The sequence below is a fragment of the Dipodomys merriami genome, unplaced genomic scaffold (assembly GCF_024711535.1).
Source record: "Dipodomys merriami isolate MVZ:Mamm:240054 unplaced genomic scaffold, mDipMer1.0.p SCAF_21, whole genome shotgun sequence".
In the NCBI taxonomy this organism is placed as follows: domain Eukaryota; kingdom Metazoa; phylum Chordata; class Mammalia; order Rodentia; family Heteromyidae; genus Dipodomys; species Dipodomys merriami.
Genome location: NW_027203493.1, coordinates 28,580,651 through 28,606,358, shown reverse-complemented (window position 1 = coordinate 28,606,358; position 25,708 = coordinate 28,580,651). Strand labels below are relative to the sequence as shown.

The following is a 25,708-nucleotide window of genomic DNA, read 5'->3' as shown; positions in this document are numbered from 1 at the left end:
CATTGATATATACCTATGTACATCATATATGTATACAATGAAAAACATGTACATAGATAGTATATACATACTCATAGAATATTTTATTAATTTATTAATTTTATTTATTTATTGCTAGTCTTGGGGCTTGACCTCAGGGCCTCGATGCTGACCCTGAGCTTTTGTACAAAGCAAGCACTCTACCATAGCATCACTTCTGACTTTTTCTGTTTATGTAATACTGAGGAATTGAACCCAGGGCTTCATGAGCACTCTTCCACTGAGCTACCTTTCCAGCCCTACTTTTATTTTTTGAAGAACTCTTTGTGATGTTGTCCATAATGATTTACAATTTTTTTTTTTTTTTGGGTCTGGTCGTGGGGCCTGAACTCTGGGCCTGGGCGCTGTCCCTCAGCTCTTCAGTTCAAGGCTAGCGTTCTACCACTTGAGCCACAGCGCCACTTCCGGCTTTTTTCTCTTTGCTTATGTGGTGCTGAGGAATCGAACCCAGGGCCTCAGGCATGCAAGGCAAGCGCTCTACCACTGAGCCACCTTCCCTGCCCGATTTACAATTTTATATTCCTACCAACAGTGTTTGAGAGTTTTACTCTACATCCTTCCCAGCATTGTTCTCTTTTTTTCTTTCTTTCCTTTTTTCTTTCTCTTTCCGTCATTCTTTTTCCTTTTTTTTTTTTTTAATAAATCCAATCTAACTGGAGTGAGGTAATATTTTATTGTAATTGTGATTTGCATTAACTAATGATGTTGTATGTTTTTTATAAACTTGCTGCCATTTTTAGTTTTTGTTTTGGAAAGTGTTTATTCAGATAATTTGCCCATTTATAATTGATTTTGTGTGCATGTGATCCATACTGAAGGTCTTGCACTTACTAGGCAGGCTTTAACATTTGAGCCTCAGCTCAAATGTTTTCTCCCATTTTATAGGTTGTCTCTTAATTCTGTTCAATTTTTCCTTTGCTTTGCAGAATATTTCTTTTGTTTGATATAATCCCATGTTACTTTTGCTTGTTTCCAGTACTTTGGGAATTAACATCAAATACACTATTGCCTGTGTCAATGTCTTGAAATGTTTCCTTCTGTTTTCTTCTAATAGCTACCAGTGTCATGTCTTATGTTTAGGTCTTCTATCCACTTTTGAGTTGATTTTGTGCAGTGTGAGATACAGGATCACATTTCAGGCTTTTGTATATGCAGTAATGCACTATCAGGGTCAGTAGCAACTAAAAGAATTATATTTTTAGACATATTTTTAGACATCTCAATTTCTTTCTCTTAGTAATCGTGTGTGTGTGTGTGTGTGTGTGTGTGTGTGTGTGTGTGTGTGTTGGTACTACGGCTGGAAGTCAGGTCCTGGGCACTGTCTCTTACCTTTTTTTTTTGGTCATTCCTGGGGCTTGAAGTCAGGGCATAGGCATTGTCCCTGAGCCTTTTTGTGCTCAATGCTAGCACTCTATTACTTGTGCCACAGCACCACTTCTGGCTTTTTCTGAGTAGTTTATTGGAGATGCGTCTCACAGACTTTCCTGCCTAGGCTGGCTTTAAACTGTGATCCTCTCAGTCTCCTGAGTAGCTAGGATTACAGGCGTGAGCAACTGACACCCAGCTGTCCCTTAGCTTTTTTCACTCACAGCTGGTGCGCTACCATCTGAGCTACACCTTTACTTCCAGCCTTTTGCTTGTTAATTGGAGATAAGAGTCTCATAGAGCTTTCCACCTGGGCTGGTTTTGAACTACATACTTAGATCTCAGCCTGAGAAGCCAGGATTACAAGGGTAAGCCTCTGGCAACCATTCTAATTATTATTGAAAGAATACATCTGTCATTTAGCTTCTACTGGTATGATTTGTCTCCAGTTACCCACTGCAGAGTGTATTTCAGCTCCTAACTCCTATGCCACCAATTTCCCTATCACTATGCAGACCTTCCCTCCCTTTCACTGTGCTTATTCACAGTCTTAGTCATATTGAATTATGGGACTAAAATTACTGTTTTGGTGTTTTTTTTTTGTGTGTGTGCCCATTCTAGGGTTTGAACTCAGTGCCTGAATGCCATGCATGATGGCTCAGGGTTTTGCACAAGGCTGATGCTCTACCACTTGAGACATAAGTCCACTTTGGGCTTTTTGGGATTTCTGGGTTCATTAGCGATGAGTCTCATGGACTTCCTTGCCTGGGTTGGCTATGAACTGCAGTCCTCAGATCTCAGCCTCCTGAATAGTTAGGATTACAGGTGAGAGTCACTGGCACCAGGCCTACCTACAATTACTTTTGACATTTTCTAGTAGTAATGTCTGGGACCACACAATAGGTATAGGCCAGACCTGGCTTCCCTGTGCTGAAGGGATCCATTTGTACATCAGCCTTATATAGTGTACTGTGTCTAGGGCTTTAGAACTGTGTCTGCACGGTTATGAGCCCTTCTGATATGAAGGAACAGTGGTTCTGGACATTGTGTTTGCTGTGTCCTTTGTCAGAGCTAAATAATTTCAGTGCTTAGTTGAAACCTCCGCCCTGTGAGTTTTGTTAATCCAAACTGATATTGCTGGTGGCAATGCAAAAAGTATGATACATCTTTACTATAGAAAGTAAAGTTCATGGGCTGGGAAGGTGGCTCAGTGGTAGAGCACTTGCCTTGCATGCATGAGGCCCTGGGTTTGATTCCTCAGCACCACATAAGCAAAAAGAAAAAAGCTGGAAGTGGCGCTGTGGCTCAAGTGGTAGAGCACTAGCCTTGAGCTGAAGAGCTGAGGGACAGCGCCCAGGCCCAGAGTTCAGGCCCCATAACCAGACCCCCCCCCCCCAAAAAAAAAGTAAAGTTCAGAAAAGCCTAAGTCTCAACTGTAAATCTTTCACTCAAGTGATTATTATTATCATGATGGGTTGATGCAGTTCTAAAGTTTTTTTGTAAGCCAGAGATAAGAAAGTGCAGTTTTTGAAACAATTTCTTTGAAAATGTACTATGAAAATTTCCCATTACTTGTTTGTTATTGATTTGATGATATATTCTTAGGAAAAACGTATACATCCTTACAACTATATAAAGTTTCATTGCCATACCAGTAATATTTCTAAGTGATCAAAGAAAGAGAGATGTATATAGTAACTTTCAGGAATCAGGGTCTGTTCAGGTATTTAGGCTAGTTCTAGGGCTTGAACTAAGGGCCTGGGTGCTGTCCTTGGACTTTTTCACTGAAAGCTTGTACTCTGCCACTTGAGCCACAGCTCCACTTCCCACTTTGAGTATTTAAACAAAATTTAAAAATATTAAAACTAACTTAATCTTTATTGACATGTAGGCATTTGTATTCTGCTTTTATAATAAAAGAAGGGTGAACTGATTGTTGTTTAAAGTGAATGACAATTTATGAGATAGTGTATTTGAACATATTATAACACAAAAATCATAAATAATTTCTAGTAGAAATCTGGAAAATGTTATTAGAGTGCCATTGGTATTTAGATTGTTTCAGAATGAATGCTTAAAGAATATTATGCTTTCTCTGAGTTGATTCTAGTGAATCAATTTGGGTTCATAAATTTGATTTCCTTCTTTATCTGCAGTGCCTATGACATCCTTAAGCTGAAGGGATATACATCATGGGCCGTTGCATTGTCTGTGACAAATCTGTCAGAAACAATCTTGAAGAATCTTAGGAGAGTACATCCAGTTTCTACTCTGGTTAAAGTAGGCTTAAACTTTTTTTAAAAATCATTCTTTCCTGTATTAATTATTGATCCCCTACAATGTGCCAGATATTATACAAAAAGATATTATACAGAAAACAAAGACCTGACCTTCTTGAATGTAGTGAAAGAAATGGACTTAATCAAAACAATTATAGATGTAAACATATAACAATTATAGATGTAAATGCTACAGTGAAAAAGTACAAAGTGCTAGGACTATATGGCAGGAGTTTTGAGTTCTCTTTTGAAAGGGCATGGCTGATAGGTAGTGAGAAATCATTTCTTATAGAAATAAAATCAGACATATAAGTAATGAGGCAAAGTTAATATGGAATATTGGGCTAATATTTCAAGCAGAAGAAAAACGTGCAAAGGATCCGAGGTAGGTGTAAGTCTAGGGTACTTGAGGCTCTGAAAAGGATTGACCAAAAAAAAAAAAAATTGGGTTTCTTTGGTTACTGAAATGCATGGAGCAGAGGGAAGACTGAATGGGAAGGCTGGAAAAGTCAGCCACCTTATATAGAGATTGGGTCCTGATCTCAAGAACAGTGGAATGTAAACATCCAGACTTTTCATTGTGTGTGTCAGTCATGGGGCTTAAACTCAGGGCCTGGACATTGACTCTGAGCTCTTCTGCCTAAGGCTAGCACTGTACCACTTTGAGCCAGGGCACCACTTCCAGTTTCGATGGCTAATTGGTCTCATGGGGACTTTTCTGCCCCGAATTCTCAGATCTCAGCCTCCTGAGTATCTAGGATTATAGGCATGAGCCACTGGTGCCCAGCTCAGACATTCTTTATATGAAAAATGTAGTTCATTGCTCCAATGTTTGTCTAACATATTGAAGATCCTGGTTCATTACCCACTGATTATAAATATATTAAAATAGTAGATGATAAATAAATCACTGAGGCTCATATATATCACTTCACTCATATATATATATATATATGAGTGAAGGGCTAATGAGTTGGAAGGAAGGAGTACACAATGGATACCCCTTTAAGAAACAAAGGTCATGGCTGAGGAAGTCACAGTGCTAGTAGGCTCCGAAGGATGAATCAGAGAGGCATCAAAGGAGGGCGCTGGGAGAAAGTGGCTAATTAGCTGCCTAATAGAACAAGTCAATGGGAAAGATATTTTACAGGAAGCACTCAGACATTAAATCATTTGACTGGGCATGGTGATACATTCCTATAATCCCAGCCCTTGAGAGAGACCCCCTCCCCCCCAGCAAGGCCTTTCTACCCAGCCTTTTAACCTCCTCCCCAAATGATGATGATGGAATGGATATGAATTCTCTAGCTCTAGCCCAGGAAACCTCTTTGAGGGAGAATGAAAACAAAAGATGTAAGCAAACACTGATTTCTGAAACACTGCGGAGATGCCCTGCCCCTGATGATGTGGGGTCCCTAAAAACCATATGATAGCTCAGATTTCACACAGGAGGCAACCCATGACTAAGGGAGGAAAAAGGAAGGAAGCTGGGTATGACTGGCAGGAATGTGGGCTCACAGTCTGGTCTAAGTGTAGAGCAGAGAGGAGGAGGTGAGCAGGGCCGTGGGGGTGACAGGTAGCTGGTGTGCTGGAGCTCATGAGTTTGTCAAGTCACTCCTAAAGGCAGGGCTGGAGGAGGTAGTAAGAGAGCTTCTCAGCAGCAGGCACCAGAACAAAATAAGATCAAGGAGCACACACCTTGTGGTCCTGAGGAAGGCCTCAGGCAGAGTGAATAGGAAGCATGGCTGAGCTAGTGGGGGAAGCTGAAGGGCACTGCTCCAGTGTCAAAGGGCCTCTCATTTCCCTCAGTTACACCTCTTAGAAGCTGTTTACAGTCAAGGTCCTCCCATTGCCTTTCCTAAATCCAGATCCAGTCCCAAATGAGAGCTAAAGAAAGATGAGTGATAAGAGGCAGAGAGCTACGGAGAGTCTGCTGGGTCTCCTTATCTCCCAGGGGCAGGGAGGGGTGGGCAGTATGGAGATGGCAGAGGCTGGTTCAGATGAGTGCGTTTCCCAGGTTGTCATTGCTTCTCACAGCTGCTTCTGTAGCCTTGGCTTTGACTGCAGGCATGGAAGGAACATTGGATTGACTGGCCAGGGATTCCACAGCCCACGACTGAGCCTGAATGTGGGGGCGGGGGCTGCACCATCCCATGGCGCCATCCACCGTAGGAGGTCTTTGGTAGCCCTCCAATGGAGGGAGGAGTATATTCCATGGCACTTGGTGAGAGGAAGGATATAGGTTCTGCCAGTGATTTAAGAGGACCCATAGGCTCCACTGAGAACTTCATCTGGAGGCTTGACATGCCACCTGGAGCAGGTGTTGTCAGTGGAGCTCTCTGATATAAAGGTAAAGGAAAGCCTTCCCAGTCATTATTATTATTTTTTTAACTTTCACTGTTCCCTTGATGAACCAGACACAAGCTGATGGATATTAGTCCTTCATCAGATAAAATGGTTGCAAGGGGAGTACATAGAATCCTTCCCCTTGCTTATAAAGATGGTCTAATAAGGGGTAGATGTACCTCTGGCACATTCTTCTTGTCACTCAACATATGGCCACATACCATAAGGACACCCTTGGTTTTATGTAGAATCACAGCTGACCTGTGGGTAATTCTTGTTGACAAGGTCATAGTGTCTCTCTTGTACAACTGCTTTTCCATATTGCGTTACTAACCAATAATCAAATCTTGTATTCCAGGGCTTATATGGAGTAAATGAGGAAGTCTTTCTCAGTATCCCCTGTATCTTGGGGCGAAATGGCATCTCAGATATTGTGAAGATGAACTTGAATTCTGAAGAAGAGAATCTTCTTAAGAAGAGTGCAGATACACTTTGGAATATCCAAAAGGATGTAACACTTTAAAGCCTCTTATTTTATTGTTCGATAGAAAAGAAAGTATAAGATTGAATGCTTCATGTTTTCAAAGAATCTTATCTGTTAAAAACTTAAAAAAGATTGAGACCTATGACATAGCTTCAGCTTCAAGATTAGAAAGAGGAAAATTTAAAGATTTCTCCCCTGTGAATTCTTATTGCTCAATTCTGATGTACAGTTGTAATTCATGCTTCTGAGGGATGTCATATATGGATAGTTGGCATGAAGTTTTGTAGATGTCTAACCCCCACTATGGCATAAAACTTAAGATTCTTATGAGTACTTTTTCTAGTATTGAAATTTTATCTTGTGCTCTCTTCAATGATGGCACTACCATATCCTCTATATTGTTTTGAAGTTCATGGGACTAGGTATAAACTTTACTAAACACTTATATATATATACATATATATGAAGAAAAATATAGAAATTTATATAAAAATTCAATGATACATACAACTCTGCAAATACCAGTTCATATAAACTCAAATATGTAGTATCTCTATTAAAATATCACTTGGATACCTTGGACCATCTTCTGTGTCATTTGTTCAGCAAGCTACATATGCTTGCTGGGTTATGGCTGTGAGATTATCAATGTCTGCTTTCAAGTGTCCACAGTAGTTATCTCAACTGACTATTGGTTTAAAGCTAAAGAACATTCAATTAGTAACTTCTCCTTCATGTCCAAGACTAAGAGGGTGGATAATTAATATATACATATCTTGAATGTGTATACACACAAATATATTTCCTTGATTCCACTAAGAATTTAGGATGCTATTTTAAATAAACAATAAAACAAAAACGAAGAAACCAAGACCAAGATAATTTACACAAGGATAGGATAAGTAGGAAAAAGTAGCAGGTGGATATGCAGGCCCTGAGTCATGGTTCACACTCATCACCATCTTGATTCTAGTCATCCACTTTGGATCAGGACTAGTTTCTCATTTTTTTTTTTTTAATTTTCTTTTCCCAGTTCCTTCCTTGAATGCATGAAATATAGTTCTACATTTAGAGTAGGGGGAAAAGGAGAAACTTATTCTATGGGTTTTGCCTTTTAAGAAACGTTGTTGTAGGGAAGGGGTGACATGATCACAAAAGAAATGTACTCTTTACCTGGTAAATTATGTAACTATAATCTCTCTGTGTATCACCTTTTTAATAACAATAAAACCTTTTAAAAAAGTGTATTGTAAACAAAATTAAAACTTCATTTTAAGAAATCCTTGTACAGACTGAAAGGCAATCAGAATGTTACTATTTTTTCTTCCCTGTCCCCAAGTTGATTTACCGCTTTGAGACTCATACCATCTTCATACACAGTAAAATGTATTTCAAAATTACTCACCTATCCTCATTCTTTCTCATCTATCCTCCTCTAAACTGACAAGTTAAAATCAAATTTTATATACACATATATGTACATGACCATAAATAATAGGTATATTATTTTCTCTATCACAAATGAGAAAAAAACATATTATATTTGGCTGTTTGCTTACTCAACAGTATTACTTTTGAGGAACCTCCATACTGACTCCTGTAGCAATTTCACTAGTTTACATTCTTCCAACTGTGTATGAGGGTTCCTTTTTTCCTCACATCTCCATCAGTATTTGTTTTCTTAATGATTACCATTCTGACTAGGGTAAAATGAAGTTTTGATTTATATTTCTAAAGATGAACATTTCTTAAAGTATCAGCCAATTGTCCAATTTCTTTCCCAAGTTATTGATTGGATTATTTTTTTAAGCTCTTTGTATATTTGGTATAAACCTTTATCTGTTGGAATAGCTAGCTTGTCTGGACATTCTGGAATTTTTTTTTTTTTTTTTTTGGTGGGTCGTGGGGCCTGAGCTCTGAGCCTGGGCACTGTCCCTCAGCTCTTCAGCTCAAGGCTAGTGCTCTACCACTTGAGCCACAGCACCACTTCCAACTTTTTCTGCTTATGTGGTGCTGAGGAATGGAATCCAGGGCCTCATGAATGCAAGGCAAGCACTCTACCACTGAGCCACCTTCCCAGCCCCCTGGAATTTTTTTTTTGGGGGGGTCAGTACTGGGGCTTGAACTCAGGGTCTGGGCACTGTCCCTGACCTGCTTTTGTTCAAGGCGAGGCACTCTACCACTTGAGCCACAGTGCTACTTCTGGCTTTTTCTGTTTATGTGGTACTGAGAAATGGAACCTAGGGCTTCATGCGTGCCAGTGCCAGGCAAGCACTCTACCACTAAGCTACATCCCCAGCCCTGGAATGCTTTCTTTTGCTGTGCAGAAAGTTTTTGTGTGAACACTGGGGCTTGTAATCAGGGTCTGGGTGCTGTCCCTTAGATTTTTTTTACTCCAAGTTGGCACTCTACCATTTGAGCCACAACTCTTCTACTTTCTGGAGGTTAACTGGAGTTAAGAGTCTCATAGTTTGCTACCTATGAGCCATGAGCCTCAGATCTCAGCCTTCTAAGATTACAGGTGTGAGCCAAGAGTTCATAGCTTACACATTTCTTATACTTTTATTAACATTGCTTTTGTGTGTGATCATATTTCTTGCATAAATTTTTTTTTTTGGGTCCAGTCGTGGGCCTGAACTCTGAGTCTGGACGCTGTCCAGAACGCTCTTCAGTTCAAGGCTAGCGCTCTACCACTTGAGCCACAGCACCACTTACGGTTTTTTGCTTTTTGCTTATGTGGTGCTGAGGAATCAAACCCAGGGCCTCAAGCATGCAAGGCAAGCACTCTACCACAGAGCCACCTTCCCAGCCCTGTTGCATAAATTCTTAAGCAGTCAGACTACTTTTGTCTTGATTACACTGATGAGCTAAATCCAGTGTATAACACACAATAGGATCTTATTGATTAGCTACAAATTTTTCCATGTCTCTACCACCAGTGGTGGAATTGATTTGGTGTTCACTTCAGGATCTCTGGATTTACCTTCATAACACTGTTTATCTTAACCACTATAAGAAATCTGTAGAAAAAATTAACGGAAACATTTGTGAGCTGTCAGATATAAGATGGATGTTTGTGGTAAATATATCTTCCTATGTTCATGAGTTTACAATGAAAAATAAACATATTCAAACAAAAATAATCTAAATGTTAACTCTATTCCTAAAACCAAATAAAAAGGTGATCTGACCTTTTGTTTTCTGATAATTAAAAAAAAATTATGTGGTATGGAGGAATTGAACCCAGGGCCTCATGAATGCTAGGCAAGCACTCCATCCCTAAGCCACATTCCCAGTCCCTTCTGACAATTTTTTTTTTTGGGTCCGGTCGTGGGCCTGAACTCTGGGCCTGGGCACTGTCCCTCAGCTCTTCAGCTCAAGGCTAGCGCTCTACCACTTGAGCCACAGCACCACCTCTGGCTTTTTTCTTTTTGCTTATGTGGTGCTGAGGAATCGAACCCAGGGCCTCATGCATGCCAGGCAAGTACTCCATCACTAAGCCACATTCCCAGTCCCTTCTGATAATTTTTATAAGTAGATTTTAATTTTTAAATCAAAGATCTGACTGTATAAACATTTCTATTTCAATGATGACCAAGTTGGTCATCCTTTTTTTTTTTTGGTGTGTGTGGGGGGGAGTAGGATGTGGACTGCCTTCCCACCTGGCTTTAAAATTATGAACACACAGGCAAGGAGGCATCAGTTTGAGAAGAGTTTGAGAGAAATCAGGGCACCCAACCCACTGTATAAGAGAAGAGCAAAGTTTTATTGAGTTGGAGAGGCTACGATTTGGTACTTTCCACTGATCTTAAGTCTGGTATCTTCAGATGTCCTTGTGTAAAATGCAGCTGGTTAATGGTCATTTTTCTTGGCAATATTATAGCACAAATATATTGGTCTTTATGTTGCACCTGGTCTTGATGCCCTGATCCTTCTCCTTGCAAGTCACACTCCTTTGCTTTGCTTGGAAGTGATTCCGTGATTATTCAGTCCACTGGCCTTGCTTTAAGCTTTTGGGATGTCTTGACACCTATGCATCCCCTTGCACCAGCAGGTCACAGGCAATCCAAAATATCTTAAAGAAACATATTTTACAAGAGCATGTTCTCTTCTACCATTCTCATTTTCTTTTTTTTTTTTTTTTTGGGTCCGGTCGTGGGGCCTGAACTCTGGCCCTGGGTGCTGTCCCTCAGCTTTTCAGCTCAAGGCTAGCGCTCTACCACTTGAGCCACAGCTCCACTTCTGGCTTTTTTTCTTTTTGCTTATATGGTGCTGAGGAATCGAACCCAGGGCCTCAGGCATGCAAGGCAAGTGCTCTACCACTGAGCCACCTTCCCAGCCCTACCATTCTCATTTTCACAGAGAACATTTTGTTTTACTTGCATAAGCACTGCGGGCTACCTCATAGGCATGTAGCTCATTGGGAGGTCTTGAACTTGGCTATACCATCAATTTCCATGAAGACAAAACTTCTAACAATAAAAGCAGACGCTTGTACAGTACACTGTACTTTTAGTCTTTTTCATTGTAGATGGGCAATGTGCTAACACTGCAGTAAGGTTGGAGGGAGGCATATCTTACAGTTGTATGAAAACCCAATCATCACTGGGTAGTGAGTGGCTCATGCCTATAATCACAGCCATTTGGTGGAGAAACAAAATTGCAGTTCTAGGCCAGCCTTGGACAAACAGCTGGGAAGACTTTCTCAAAGAGCAAGGTGAGTGTGGTGTGTAAGTCTGTAATCTCAGCTATGAGAGAGGCAGAGGCAGGACGACTGCAGTCTGAGACCTGCCTGGGCAAAAAATTGAGACCCTATCTGACAAATAAATGCAAAAGGGTGGAGTATCAGTAGCTCATGTCTGCAATCCTAGCTACTCAGGAAGTTAAGACCTGAAGGATTGAGGTTCAAGGCCAGCCCAAACACAAGTGTCTCTGAAGATACCACATCCAAAAATAGCAAAGAGCAGTACGAGAGCCATGGCTCAAGCAGTAGAGCAATTGTGTAAGCCCTGAGTACCACCAAAAACAAAAGAAAAAACTTTCTTCAATCATTCTTATCAGCCATAAAGGCTCTGTACTTTCCTCTTTAATTATGACTACATATCTTTCCTAGTTAAAACTTCTGTTGGGAAATGTGGCTCAAATGGTAGAGTGCCAGCCAAGCAAGCAATTCAAGCACACTCAAGCCTGAGTTGGGAGGCTGAGAGTTTTCTTTCTTTTAGGTTTAGAAAGAAATATCCAGGACTGGTAAAAAGATACCGCAGGACCAGTAAAAAGGTACTGCCCTGTATCTCTCACAGGAAAAAAAAATCAATTTCCTCAATTTAAAAAATTTCAGATTTAGATTTCTATGTGATATTTCCCATACTAAATAGAATTTTTTTTTCTAGAATATTAAAGTTGTGGCTTCAGACGGGTATTATGCTCTGCTTACTAAAGGAAAAGCTAGGCTTTTTATTAAGGTTTCATGAATCTTCTCAGCAAGTCCAATAAAGAGGTGAAAAATTATGCAACAAATTTTATTTAGCATAGTCAGTCCCAACATTCAGCACAAAAAGTTTACAGAGGATAGAAAGTGCATTAATAAAAGCCAGTCTTTACCCAAAGAAACAGAAAATATATTATTGATTCAAAATATTTTACACTTGAATGATAAACTGCAATAACTTATCTGGGCACCTACTGATAAGAGAAAGAAAGAAAAAAGAAAAGAATCCTTTAAGAAGAGGTCACTCTCCAGCCGCTATCAGAAGTCAGTAGAGGTCACTAAGACCGGCAGTCTTTCTTGCTTTTTGCATTAGTGCCCTCAGCTGGAACTGTTTTCGGGACAGTAGACGTACATGCTGGGAGGGGGGAAAAAGTTTCAATAGTTTAGAATGGGTTTGACACAGACCCAGACATGAAATATCAGATGGCTCATAAGCTAGAGTGGGTGTAAGAATCCTAAGCTCATTCTCTATTATCAACCTTTGTTTGGATCCACTACTTCAACACATGATTTTTTTTTTTAACTCCACCACGTTGATTTTAGCAGCCTAGGTTAGACCAATTAGTCTTCTTAAACTCCATAAGCTTTATAGGACTTGGCTAAGGACTTTGAACTACGCCTTTTTGATTTTGCAGTGCTGGGGATTGAACCCAATGACTTGTGTGTGAGGTTAAGAACTGTACCCATGAACTGCATCACCAGCCCTGACCTGTATCTTGTGGCACTCAAGATGCTAGGGAAACTTGTATTGTGATTCTAATCCAAATTGTTGCTGCTTGGCTGAAAGAAAGAGAAGGTTAGGGATAAGCCGCACAGGGCCAATTTTAGACCAATGCTTAGCATTGGTCTAAAATGCTGTTCTATGTGCCCCTTTCCATAAATTATGCCACCCAAGTAGGAAGCAGTGTTTAGAAAGAGAGACCTCATGTATTTGTATTAGATCTAAGGCACAGGGTTTGACCACTCATCCATAATGAACAAGCAAGATCAACAAGTGACTTCACTACCTAGCATACACACTGAGATAGCAGCAGTAGTTGGATCCAATATCCAAAGAGTTTGCTATTATTCCTAAGACTATAATCTTCATGACTCAACTAAGAGCAGTAACCAAACTTGGCTTACTAGGTTTTCATGTCTGTAAGATAGCATTAAGCCTGAGACAACTTTCATTCTAAAGAGCAGCCCATTCTAAGGAGCAGTGGCTCAAGCGCTGGAATGCTTGTTTAGAATGTGTGAGGCTCTGGGTTCAACTTGTAGTAACACACACACACAGAGAAAAAGAAAAAAGGCAGTCTACTTCCTCAAAGGGCTATTCGATCTAGGAAAACTGTAGTTACTAGCCTACTTTTCTTCCCTTACTAAAACCAATCCTCATACATCTATCTTACTTGATGTCTTTTGGGAGGATAATCTTAACCCTCCCCAGACAGAAACCTTCTTGGTTTGTGATTCTCAAGGTCAGTAACTATACAACATAATTCCAATATTCTGGAGAGCAGAATGAGAAAGACATACCTTCAGGAAGACATCCAGGTCTATTACTCCCCGCCTCAAGGCTTCTCCCAGGTAAAAGATAGTATCTTCAATAGCATTTTCCTCTGCATACAGATTTAGGATCTGTTTATATAGCGGGGCTGTGGGAATGATAACTTCATCAATGTCATTGTTTTCAGATTGATTTTCCATTTTCTCCAGAGCAGAACTTAGTTCTTCATCCTTCTTTTTCAAAAGTTCTATGTTTTTATCAACTTCAGCCTGAAAACAGAATAGCCCATGAATAATGACATTATAATAATTTGCACATAATTCTCTCCTTGTCAGATACCCACAACTCAACTTCATAGAAAGAGCCTGGCTAAATAAAGCAGTATCTACACAATTCAGGATGAGATTAATGTTTTCAGTAACACATTGGTCAGAGACACAAGAAAAGGTGTGATCTAATATGCTAAGTGAAAAGAGGGTAACTATGGAAATGCAGAACTTAGCACTGTCTGTGAAAGTGACAAACTTCTCACTTAGCAGTAAAAGCTGATAATGCAAAGTAGGCCAGGAGTTTTCCCACATAAAATTTGTAAGAATTTGCCACTTTATGAACTCTTGGAAGTAGCTACTAATGTGACACTCACTTTCTTTTTTTTTTTTTTTTTTGTCGGTCGTGGGGCTTGAACTCTGGACTGGGTGTTGTCCCTCAGCTCTTCAGCTCAAGGTGAGCGCTCTACCACTTGAGCTACAGAGCCACTTCCGGTTTTCTGGTGGTTTATTGGAGATAGGAGTCTCACGGTCTTTCTTGCCCGGGCTGCCTTTGAACTGCGATCCTCAGATCTCAGCCTCCTGAGTAGCTAGGATTACAGGCGTGAGCCACCAGCGCCCGGCTGACACTCACTTTCTATATTCACTAGAGTCATTTTTCCAGATTAATGTGTATATATGAATAACTTTCCCCAAAGTCTTCAAGCCTTCAATAACTACTCTTTTTATAAAAAATGCACACTTATAGCCAAGCACTGGTGGCTCACACCTGTAATCCTAGCTACTCAGGAGGCTGAGATCTGAGGATTGTGGTTCAAAGGCACAATCCAGAAGTGGACTGTGGCAGAGCATTAGCTTTTGACCAAAAAAAGCTCAAGGACAGTTCCCAGGCCCGGAGTCCAAACCCAGGACTGGCACACATTCTCATATAAAATGCACATTTTTAGGACAAATTTTCCCTCACAGTATGAAAAGTGGAGAGTGAAGCGGTGCTCAAATTATTCCTGATGCCTTTACATCATGATCATTATACAGTTACAATCTTGATTAGGATACTGACTCTCCATAGCACAGCAATCTGCTACATGTGTCTGAAAAGCTAAGGATATTTATATAAAGTTCCAAAGACAACCTCAAATTTTTCTGAATTATTAAATTAGAAAATTTGGCTGAATATACTTTTAAAAATGAAACAACATTTGCAAATAGAACTATTCTTTAAGTCTGCAATTCAGAGTTTGCAGATCTTTATCTTGACTTAGAACTATAAAATCTGTATCATCTAAATGGTCTGGCAATACCAAGTTCTGGTTCAAACATTATCTCCTAAGGCCAAGGTGCAAGCAAAACACTCTAAATATCATTCACTCCCAGTCAAACCCCAAACCCCAAACATCAAATAGTACTCATCTTAAAATAAAACAATATTTAAAAAAAAATACACTTATTTTTAATGACAGAATCCTGGCCTCAAATTCAGGATCTTCTTCCCTCTTCCTCTGAAGTGCTGGAATTATTAATGATCTTATGTGTTTAAGAAGTTATATTCAGGGGCTGGGAAGGTGGTTCAGTGGTAGAGTGCTTGCCTTGCATGCATGAGACCCTGAGTTCTATTCCTCAGCACTACATAAGCAGAAAAAGCTGGAAGTGGCGCTAGGGATCAAGTGGAAGGGCGCCAGCCTTGAACTGAACAGATGAGGGACAGCACCCAGGCCTAGAGTTCAGGCCCCAGGACTGGCAAAAAAAAAAAAAAGTTATATTCAAATGTCTAAAGCAGGGGTAGGAATGTGGCTTAGTGGTAGAGTGCTTGCCTAGCATGCATGAAACCCTGGTTCAATTCCTCAGTACCATATAAACAGAAAAAGCCAGAAGTGGTGCTATGGCTCAAGTGGTAGAGTGCTAGCCTTGAGCAAAAGGAGCTTGGGACAATGCCCAGGCCCACAGTTCAAGGCCCAGGACTGGAAAAAAAAAAAAAAAGAGTTAAGAGAATTATAGGTGCTTTTCTTTTTCCTGTGCTTAATTGGAGATAAGTCTCATGGACTTTCCTGCCAAGACTGGCTTTGAACTGTGATTCTCAGATCCTCACCTCCTGAGAGTAGCTAGGATTACAGGTATGAGCCACCAGCACCCCGCTCTCAAATCTTTAATATATATATATATATATATATATATATATATATATATATATATATATATATATATATATATATATATACTTAAGGCACATATGGGACATTTTGACATGGCTACAATTAAATCCAGAAATTGCACGTATTCAATAAATTACTTACCACTTCTTGATCTAAACGGTTGACCATTTCTTCCAGTTTTTGGTGACCCTTTTTGAGGTCTTCCTTTGTTCGTTTCAAGGCATTGAGCTCTGCCTGGGCTCGGTCCATTTCCTCCTTCATTCGCCATCTCAGTTTGTCACTGACTGCTGAGATAAGAGAGGCTCTAATGGTGTCCTCGCTGATTGTGCCATCTCTGCTAGGACCTGCAGAGATTAAAGCAAAAAATTCATTCTTTTCTCAAGCTTTTGTATCTTTTTTTTGTTGTTGTTCTTTTTTTGGATCCGGTTGTGGGGCCTGAACTCTGGGCCTGGACGCTATCCCTCAGCTCTTCAGCTCAAGGCTAGCACTCTACCTCTTGAGTCACAGCGCCACTTCCGGCTTTTTTCTTTTTGCTTATGTGGTGCTGAGGAATCGAACCCAGGGCCTCATGCATGCAAGGCAAGCGCTCTACCACTGAGCCACCTTCCCAGCCCCAAGCTTTTGTATTTTTATCATAACAAATTTAAGAAAAGGGACAAAATCCTAGAGAAGGGACAGGAGACGGGAAAATGGGGGAGAATAAAAGAAGGGATGATGTTCACCAAGAAGCATTCTACTTATTAGCTGACTTAAGGAATTGTAACCCTTTTGTACAGTTACATCATCATCATCATCATCATCATCATCATCATCATCATCACAGTAAGCCAGTACAGAAGGAAAAACAGAAGGAAAGAAAACCTATGTTAAATGGTGTAATTTATCATAAAAACATTAAAAATGCAAGCTAATGTTCTTTAAGAGATTATTAATTCATCTTTATACTCTTTTCTTATTTATAGCCCAAGCAAGTACTGATTTTCTTAGGCTTGAGCCTATAGATTGCAATTACTCTTTTATCTTCAACAGATGGGGCAATATATGTATATCAAACAGAACAGTTGATTCAAGTCCAGGCCATTTTCAGGCTTAAGCTGAAGGACATTGTGATGTTAGAGGTTAGTGGAAGGAAAAAAAAAAAGTTAGAAAGAGCTTGATCTCAACAAAAAAATTTTGGGTATGATGACAGGTAGAAGCTGGTCTAGTGATTTCCCTTTTTACTGCTGGACTATGAAAGATGTCTTCTCACAGAAAATGGTCCTTATCTCATTCAACACAGGAAGTTCTCAAATTCTCAGGTACCACAGATTTTTTTTTACAATTACATGAGCAAGGTAATGAGTTCATTCTTATCAAGCTTTGTTGCCTCCTCCTTTGTTTCCCCTTATTATTCCTGTCCTCCCATCCCTCCTCCATCTTTTTTGTTGTTGTTGTTGTTTTTGGGCAGTCCTGGGGCTTGAACTCAGGGCCTGGCTCTGTCCCTGAGCCTATCTGTGCTCAAGGCTACTCTACCACTTGAGCCATAGTGCCACTTCCAGCTTGCTAGGCAAGCACTTTACCACTAAGCCACATTCCTAGCCCTACCACAGGTTTTCAAGGAAGTCTAGAGTTCTTTTTTTTCCCCCCTTTCACTATCTCATATCCACTACAGAAAAAATAAGGTTTTTTTAACTTGTACTTTCTTTTTGTAGCAGTTAAAAATAAATGTGGACAGTGTCTCTAGGGGCCAGTTCTTCCCAAGGAATGTCCAGCAGACCTGCTTTATATTCAGTGAGAGCAGTCCAGTAGCTTCCAGTGTTTATGACCTTTCCCTACAGGATTCTCCTTTCCTCCTAGCTAGAGATCCTAGCTAGAGAACTTTTGTGGATGGGGAGCTAAGAACAGTATCTGTCCTTTAGGATTCACATGAAAGGCTGGGAATACCCTGGGTTCAATTCCTCAGTACCACATAAACCAAAAAGGCTGAAGTGGTGCTGTGGCTCAAGTGGTAGAGTGCTAGCCTGGAGCAAAAGAAACTCAGACAGGCCCTGAGTTCAAACCCCAGGACTTGCGAAAAAAGAAAAAAGAAAAAAAAAAGGATTCTCAAGAGGCAGTTAATACTTCCCATTGATTATAAGTCCATTTAGCAGTACTTTCCAGGATTTGTTTCTAGTTTTATAAAAATATTTCAGATTAACTTCATATTTCTGAAAAATGTATTGACTCTTTAAGAGAACCTGTTTATTGGAATTCAGAGCTGCAAAGACAGAGAGCTACCATATTTTTCCTGTAAAAACTGAGTTGATATTTTGTTTATTTTTGTGTTGATTGTGGGTATTGAACTCCCTGGATGCTGTCTCTGAGCTTTTCTGCTCAAGGCTAGTGCTCTACTACTTTGATCCACAGCAGCACTTTCAGTTTGGAGATATAATATGAGTCTCGTGGACTTTCCTGCCTGGGTTGGCTCTGAACCCTGATCCTCGGATCTCAGCCACCTTAGTAGGATCACAGGCATGAACATTTTATTTTAACACTGATGGTCTCTCTATACCACAGTTTCCTAAGCATTCTTGTCAGCTAATGCCATCACTTCTAAGCTATTTCTTCCAATTTCTTACTGTTTTCCTCTGACACATCATCTCTTCTCCCACTCCTTGATTTATTCCCTCCCTACATACAATGAAGACAACAGAGGACTCCAGGAACCCTCCTTGACTCCTGCTTTGTATTATCATTCATTCACTCTGGTATTTCTCACCTCTTTCTGCCACTCCTACTCTCAGTGAGCCATTCCCCTTGTCCAATTCTTAATGTTTGCTTCATTTCTTAAAGTTGGCTTCATTCAAATTGTGCCAGTTTACTTGGACTGTTAACTCAAAGGCTAATCTGCTATATTCTAACCAAAATCTTCAATCCCTTGGATTCTTCATAAAGCTCTAAAAGTAGATTTTTCCTATCTTTCTACAGAGGTCATAACCTTCAGAACATCTTCAAAGAATATTGAAATCATCAATGGGAGTCTTCTACTATATATATTTTTTTCTTTCTTTCTCTTTGCCTCAGAACAAGAGCTCTTTCACTTATATGCCTAACTCCTCAAGGTTCAAAAGGACTATCTTTCTTAACATGAAAACTCCAGATCTCTTTGAAGTACCACATGCTTTTAAGATTCCATTTATCCTTCTTAATTCTTATTCATCAAAGCACAATGACTCCTGGTTTCTGGTTATGCTCCAAAGTCAGTAAAAGAAAGGTTCATTTATTAATTTCAATTCCTAGTCTCAAACCATAGATACGAAGTTTATTCATCCTAAGTTTTGACTTCTTTTGACTTGAATTTAAGTCCAGTCTTATGCATCTTCAGTATAACCCACATATATTCTCAGTGGGAGTAATACTGTCGCTAGTAACTACCCTAAAAGGGCTAAATGGTACTTAGGAGGTGAAATTTTTTTTTAATGTATAAAACAGATATCTATACAAACATACAGCATAAATGGATATAACATCTTGGTAGCCAATTAGGGTAAGTTATCTAGAAAGGCTAGGAGGATTTTATGAAAAAAAAAGATTAACAAATTGCTGAAATCCTTCTATGACTTTGTTTTCCAGCCAGGTGTTTTTTTTTTGCTACTTGTAAATTCATTTGTTGGTCTTGACTCCCTTATTCCAATCTCATTCTTAAATTTAAGATGTACATGTACTATACTTAAATCACCTGTGGAAAATAACTATGTTGAAGGCCTTGCAAAGCCTTGCTCAAACTACCTGAAAGATTATTCTGTTCTTGTCCATAATCACAACTACCTCTCCCAGCAATAAACTCTAAGCCATTCTCAACCAACAATTTAACAATACTCTTAAATTCCATCTCTCTACTGTGAAATTATAGGTAAAACTAATTTCCACCAATAATCTTTTCTTTGTTAATCATCTTTTCAAGCAGTAGTGCAACTAGAACCTATTTTAACAATTCTTACTATATTTATTAGTTTAGAAACATTTTTCGTGGCTGAGTATGGTGATTTATGCCTGTAATCCTAGCTTCTGGAAAGATAAAGATAGAAGAATTACATTTCAAAGCTAGACCAGGCAAAAAGTTAGCAAGACACTAATACTTTTGAATTATATTAACGGTTTTATTATATTGTAATACTTTGTATTATGTAGTCTAAACGCTAAACTTGTGAATGGCAAGATGACGCTGAATGATTTCCTAAAATTAACAGAATGAGTCAGGTTCTAGGAGTCTAGCACAAAAGCAATCTCAGCACCTCAGATTGCTGTAGGTCCTTAGGATCTTTTTTTATGGAATCTTCCCTTCTCTTACGTTCTGTTGGAATTCAGAGGTAATTACTGCAATTGTTTATAAACATAAAAATTCTAAATGACAAAGTAGGATTAAACCAAATGAAAGATCTAATCCACATATCAGCAAACTGACCTCCTAACTTTCTTCCTTTGATGGGCTTTGATTGGAAGGGGTATTCATACATGAATATAAAGCATTTACCATTATTGATTTAAACAGTATCACTGTTTTGCATTATTTAAATAATTCTCACTGTATATACAATTCATTGCTAAGCCTGAAGATACTGTTCCTGTCCCCAAAAGGATATTTATATTACTATCAAGGAATACTATGAGAATTCAGTCTTTCTGACTTCCTTTGCCTTTTTGCCAGGGAGGTGAAAATTGGTCTATGATTTGTTTCGCCAAACAAATCATTAAATCATCGTTTTTTTGTTTTTTTTTAACCAGTCATAGAGCTTGAACTTGGGGCCTAGGTGCTGTTCCTGAGCAACTTTGCTCAAAGCTAGTGCTCTACCATGTGGAGCCATAGTGTCACTTCTGGTTTTGTGGTGGTTAACTGGAGATAAGAGTCTCACGGGCTTTCCTGCCTGGGCTGGCTTTGAATGCCAATCCTCAGATCTCAGTCCCCCGAATAGCTAGGATTACAGGTGTAAGTCACTGGTGCCCAACTTATTAAATCTCTTCTATAATAACCTTCCCTTTTTTCCAAGTTCTATATGAACTTTATTTTACAATTAGCTCAAACCAATTTTTATTTTATTTTATTTTTTTTGCCGGTCGTGGGGCCTGAATTTTAGGCCTGGGCGCTGTCCCACAGCTCTTCAGCTCAACCACTTTAGCCATAGTGCTACTTCCAGCCTTTTCTGTTTATGTGGTGCTGAGGAATAAAACCCAGGGCCTCATGCATTCAAGGCAAGCACTCGACCACTGAGCCACCTTCCCAGCCCCAGCTCAAACTTATTTTAAGCTTAAATAAGCAACAATATTTCAGCACTTGTAGAACCTGAATAATAAAAGCAAATGCTTTAGTTACTTCTGAAGATTTCTACATTTTAGCTAGATTTTAAGCCACTTTCTATAACAACTTTCACTTCTGATATATAAAGTTTCCAACCTATTCTCCACTGAGGGGAGAATCCTCAAATACAGGAATGGTGATCTTGTCTCCAAAAAAAAATTAATGAAAGTACCATTCATGACTATAGAAAGAATATGTCATCTAATGTCAACTACCTCAAAGAATGTGGGTAAAATATTTATTCACTTACTAAACATTCATAATAAAATATATCAAAAAGTTGGTATATTTCATGAGAACCTTTCACAGACTTAATTGATTTAAAGAATTAACTATTCAAGCCAGATGCTGGTGGCTGATGCCTGTAATCCTAGCTACTCAGGAGACTGACATCTGAGAATCGTGGTTCAAAGCCAGCCTGGGCAGGAAAGTCTTTGGGACTCTTATCTCCAACTAACCACCAAAACACTGGAAGTGGTGCTGTGGCTCAAGTGGTAGAGTGCTAGCCTTGAACTGAAGAGCTGAGGAGGGACAGTGCCTAGGCCCAGAGTTCAAGCCCATAACCAACCAAAAAAAAAAAAAATTAACTATTCAGTCATGTGAACAGGAGTTAGGCCAAATTGTAATGTCAGTTTTTTACAAGGTGATAATTTATGGGCTCGGAAGGTGGTAGAGTGCTTGCCTTGCATGCATGAGGTACTGGGTTCCATTCCTCAGCACCACATAAGCAGAAAAAAGCTGGAAGTGGTGCTGTGGCTCAAGTGGTAGAGCATTAGCCTTTAATTGAAGAGCTGAGGGACAGTGCCCAGGCCCAGAGTTCAGGCCCCATGACTGACCAAAAAAATAAGAATTTATGAAATCCTTAAAAGAAAGCAAAAAGGGACAATTTCTACCAAGAGTTTAGTTCAGAATTTAGGGCCTTCCTAAAAAATGATAAAAAGACTAATGAAGCCGGGCACCAGTGGCTCTCACCTGTAATCCTAGCTACTCAGGAGGCTGAGATCTGAGAATTGAGGTTCAAAGCCAGCTTGGGCAGGAAAGTCCGTGAGACTCTCATCTCCAATAAAAGAGAAAACCGGAAGTGGCGCTGTGGCTCAAGCAGTAGAGCACTCGCCTTGAGCTGAAGAGCTGAGGGACAGAGCCCAAGCCCAGAGTTCAAGTATTTCATTAGTCTCCGTTTTGAGAAGGATGCAGCAGGAATAGGAATTTAAACTATTTAAAAGAACCTGTCTTATACAGGGTGCTGGTGGCTCACACCTGTAATCCGAGCTATGCAGGAGGCTGAGAACTGAGGATCATGGTTCAAAGACAGCCCAGGAAGGAAAGTCCCTGAGACTCTTATGTCCAATTAACCACCAGAAAATTGGAAGTGGCACCGTGGCTCCAAGTGGTAGAGCACTAGCCTTGAGCGAAAAAGCTCAGGGATAGCTCCCAGAGGCTTTGAGTTCAAGCCCTACGACCAACCAAAACAAAACAAAACCACCAAACAACAACAAAACCCCCACACAATCTACATGAAGTTTTATTATGGTATTTAAAAGATGCGGAAAATCCTCCTTTAAGCAATTAGGTACCCAAATGATCAAGTGATACAACAAAGGTAAGACAATCACATACAACAGTAAAGTAATCCATTTATCTGTGTAGAAGATAACTGAGTCTAGATTTTCCAAAGACAAATATACCAATAAACCTTGTTAAATTTACTATTTTTAGTTAAATGGATCAAGTTACACCAATACTACATCTTTACTAACACATATTTCATCCTAGAATTTCCAGTTTGTGTGCGTGAGAGAGTGTGTGTGTGTGTGTGTGTGTGTGTGTGTGTGTGTGTGTGTGTGTGTGTGTGTGTGTGTGTGTGTGTGTGTGTGTGTGTGTGTGTGTGTGTGTGTGTGTGTGTGTGTGTGTGTGTGTGTGTGTGTGTGTGTGTATGCGCACGTGCTGGTTCTGGGGCTTGAACTTAGGGCCTAGGTGCTGTCCTTGAGTTTTTTTACTCAAGGCTGGCACTCTATCACTTGAACCATAGCTCCATTTTAGGCTTTTTGGTGGTTAATTGGAGATATGAATCTCATGGACTTTCCTACCCTGGCTGGCTTTAAACTGCAATTCTCAGATCTCAGCTTCCTAAGTAGCTAGGATTACAAGCATGAGCCACCAGCACATGGCTTCCTAGTTTCCTTTATAAAATATTAATGGCAGTCTTCACAGAAGTAGAAAAGATAATCCTAAAATCCATTTGAAAATACAGAAGATGTCTACAAAGAAAATAATCCTCAGTGGGGAAATAAAACCCTACTGGTTTAAGGTATCACAGGTCTGATTTCAAATTATATTATAGAGCCACAGCGTCAAAACAATGTGGTGTTTGTTTTCATACAAACACACATAAACCAATGAATTGAAGAGAGGACCTAGAAATAAATCCCAGTATCTAAAGCCATTTGATTCTTGACAACGATGCCAAAAAACATGCTCTGTTATATGAATCATTCTTCAAGTTTTTGATTATAGGACTTGACTATTAAAGATTTTCCCTGAAGAATAAAGAATATTCTCAACTTTTGCATGGAATACAGGACTTGACTATTCTAAACTTTTCCAATGGAGACTTGGGACTTTTCTAAAGTGTGGAAATAGAAGTGTTCAGAAGCACTTACCAACAGTGGTCACAGGAGGCTGGGAAGGGTACTGAGAGCTTGTTGTGGCAGGGTATGGGCCACCAGGTGGGTAAGGACAGCCCGGATAACCACTAAAAAACCAAAAACATTACATGTTAAGATGACACAACATGAAAACATTTTTAAAAAATAATACATTAAGTTACTTTATTGTTATTATAGACGTGATGAAAGCACTTTTAAAAATCTCACCAGGAAGGTAGCTTGACATATACTCTTGGTATTGAACTTATTCAAGTAATGGTCTATGGAAATTCCAGTAGTGACTATGAATTTAAAAATCAATGGTCCCTGATTAATGCCATTCTCGTGGGCCCTTGCTTGATGTAGTTCTCATGGCAACCTTTCCTTGGTCACTCTGCCCACCCCTTCCATCTCCGTGTGTTCTGTCACTGTCCTGAGAAGCCATTCACAATGGTGTCATGCATCCAGAGGGACCCACACAAGATAAAATAAGAAACTATTTGAACTGTGCCCCCTCCTAACCTGGGATTTAAATAAACCTCTTTCTTTATAAAGTGAAAAAAAAAAATCAATGGTCCAATGTGGTTGCTTGGATTATTTAAGGATCACTGCATAGCAGAAAACTAAAATATTTCTAAGGGCAAAATCCCAATATCAAAAGCAATAAAACTTTTCTGAGAGAACTTTTCTGTCCTTATTCTCTAGTCTATAAGGAAATGACAATATTTTTTTTCTAGTCTCATTAGGAACCTTTGAATATTCAATCTGAAAACATTTTCATTTTAAAAACATTTCTTCTAACTTTATTTCTTCTAACTTTATGGCATTCTGTGTCAACTATGTATTCATATCAAAGTCAGAATAACATTCTTTGTAAGTATTCTCCTTGAAGCTGGGCACTGGTGGCTCATGCCTATAATCCTAGCTGCTTTGGAGGCTGAGATCTGAAGATCAGGGTTCAAAGCCAGCCTGGGCAGGAAGTCTGTGAGACTTTTATCGCCAATAAACGACTCAGAAAATGCCAGAAGTGGCTCTTTGGCTGAAGTGGTAGAGTGCTAGCCCCAAGAAAAGAGAGGCTCAGGGACAGTACCCCAGCCCTGAGTTAAATCCCCAGAACTGGCAAAAAAGAAAAAGAAAAAGAAAAAAAAAGTATTTTACTACCAAACAAACCTCCTACCTGAAAATATCATTTCCAGTATTCCTGCAAATGCTTATTTTTTTCTAATACTGAACATCAGTGCTTACAATCTGCATTCTGGAAGATCACCTAAGTATTTTGAAGACTTTAAATACTAAATATTTCAAAACTAACGTTTTCCACACAAGTCTTTTCTTCTTTAAACTTTTTTGGGGGGTAGAGTGGGGCTAACTAGGCCTTAAATTGACAAGCACTCTGTAACTTGAGCTACACTCCAACCCTTTGTTGTATTAGTTATTTGTCAGGTAGAATTTTGAGTTTCTGCTGGAGTGAGCCACAAACTATGATTCTTCTCAATAGCTGGGAGTACAGCTGTGTACCACCCATGCCTGGCATATAAATTGAGGTGGAGGTCTTACTTTTAACCTGGGCTAGCCTCAGTTATTTTAATCTCTGCCTCTCAAGTAGATGAGATCAGGTACAGGCCACTCTGCCTAGCACAGATTAAATATTCTTAATTTGTTCAATCATCCTTTATAGGACATGATTTTTTTTTTGGCCCTAATCACTTTCTTCTGAATGTGTATTAGTTTGTGTTTCTTTTATAATGCAGAAAAATAGCTAAGTTTGGCACTTGCCTGTAATCCCAGCTATTCAGGAGGCTGAGAAAGGAGGAGTGCAAGTTTGAACTTACTCTGGCTACCT

General features: G+C 39.5%; 2 protein-coding genes across 10 annotated transcripts in view; one reads left to right on the top strand and one right to left on the bottom strand.

Moving 5' to 3' along the window:
- Positions 1–7,093, top strand: part of LOC138834065 (L-lactate dehydrogenase C chain-like) — a 28,928-nt gene extending 21,835 nt beyond the window's left edge. For 7 of the 8 annotated variants that reach the window (XM_070032762.1, XM_070032761.1, XM_070032756.1 and 4 more), the window contains exons 7-8: positions 3,561–3,684; positions 6,388–7,093. In XM_070032762.1, the coding sequence (XP_069888863.1) occupies positions 3,561–3,684; positions 6,388–6,552 (289 nt within the window). In that variant the 3' untranslated portion in view covers positions 6,553–7,093. The remainder of the gene's footprint in view (positions 1–3,560; positions 3,685–6,387) is intronic. The other variant, XM_070032763.1, reaches the window with a different exon arrangement.
- Positions 7,094–12,109: 5,016 nt separating this feature from the next.
- The window catches only part of Tsg101 (tumor susceptibility 101), a 29,609-nt gene continuing 16,010 nt past the window's right edge, over positions 12,110–25,708 (bottom strand). For both annotated transcript variants that reach the window (XM_070032753.1, XM_070032754.1), the window contains 4 exons: positions 23,881–23,972; positions 16,048–16,250; positions 13,520–13,759; positions 12,110–12,356 (listed from right to left, as the gene is read on the bottom strand). In XM_070032753.1, the coding sequence (XP_069888854.1) occupies positions 12,267–12,356; positions 13,520–13,759; positions 16,048–16,250; positions 23,881–23,972 (625 nt within the window). In that variant the 3' untranslated portion in view covers positions 12,110–12,266. The remainder of the gene's footprint in view (positions 12,357–13,519; positions 13,760–16,047; positions 16,251–23,880; positions 23,973–25,708) is intronic.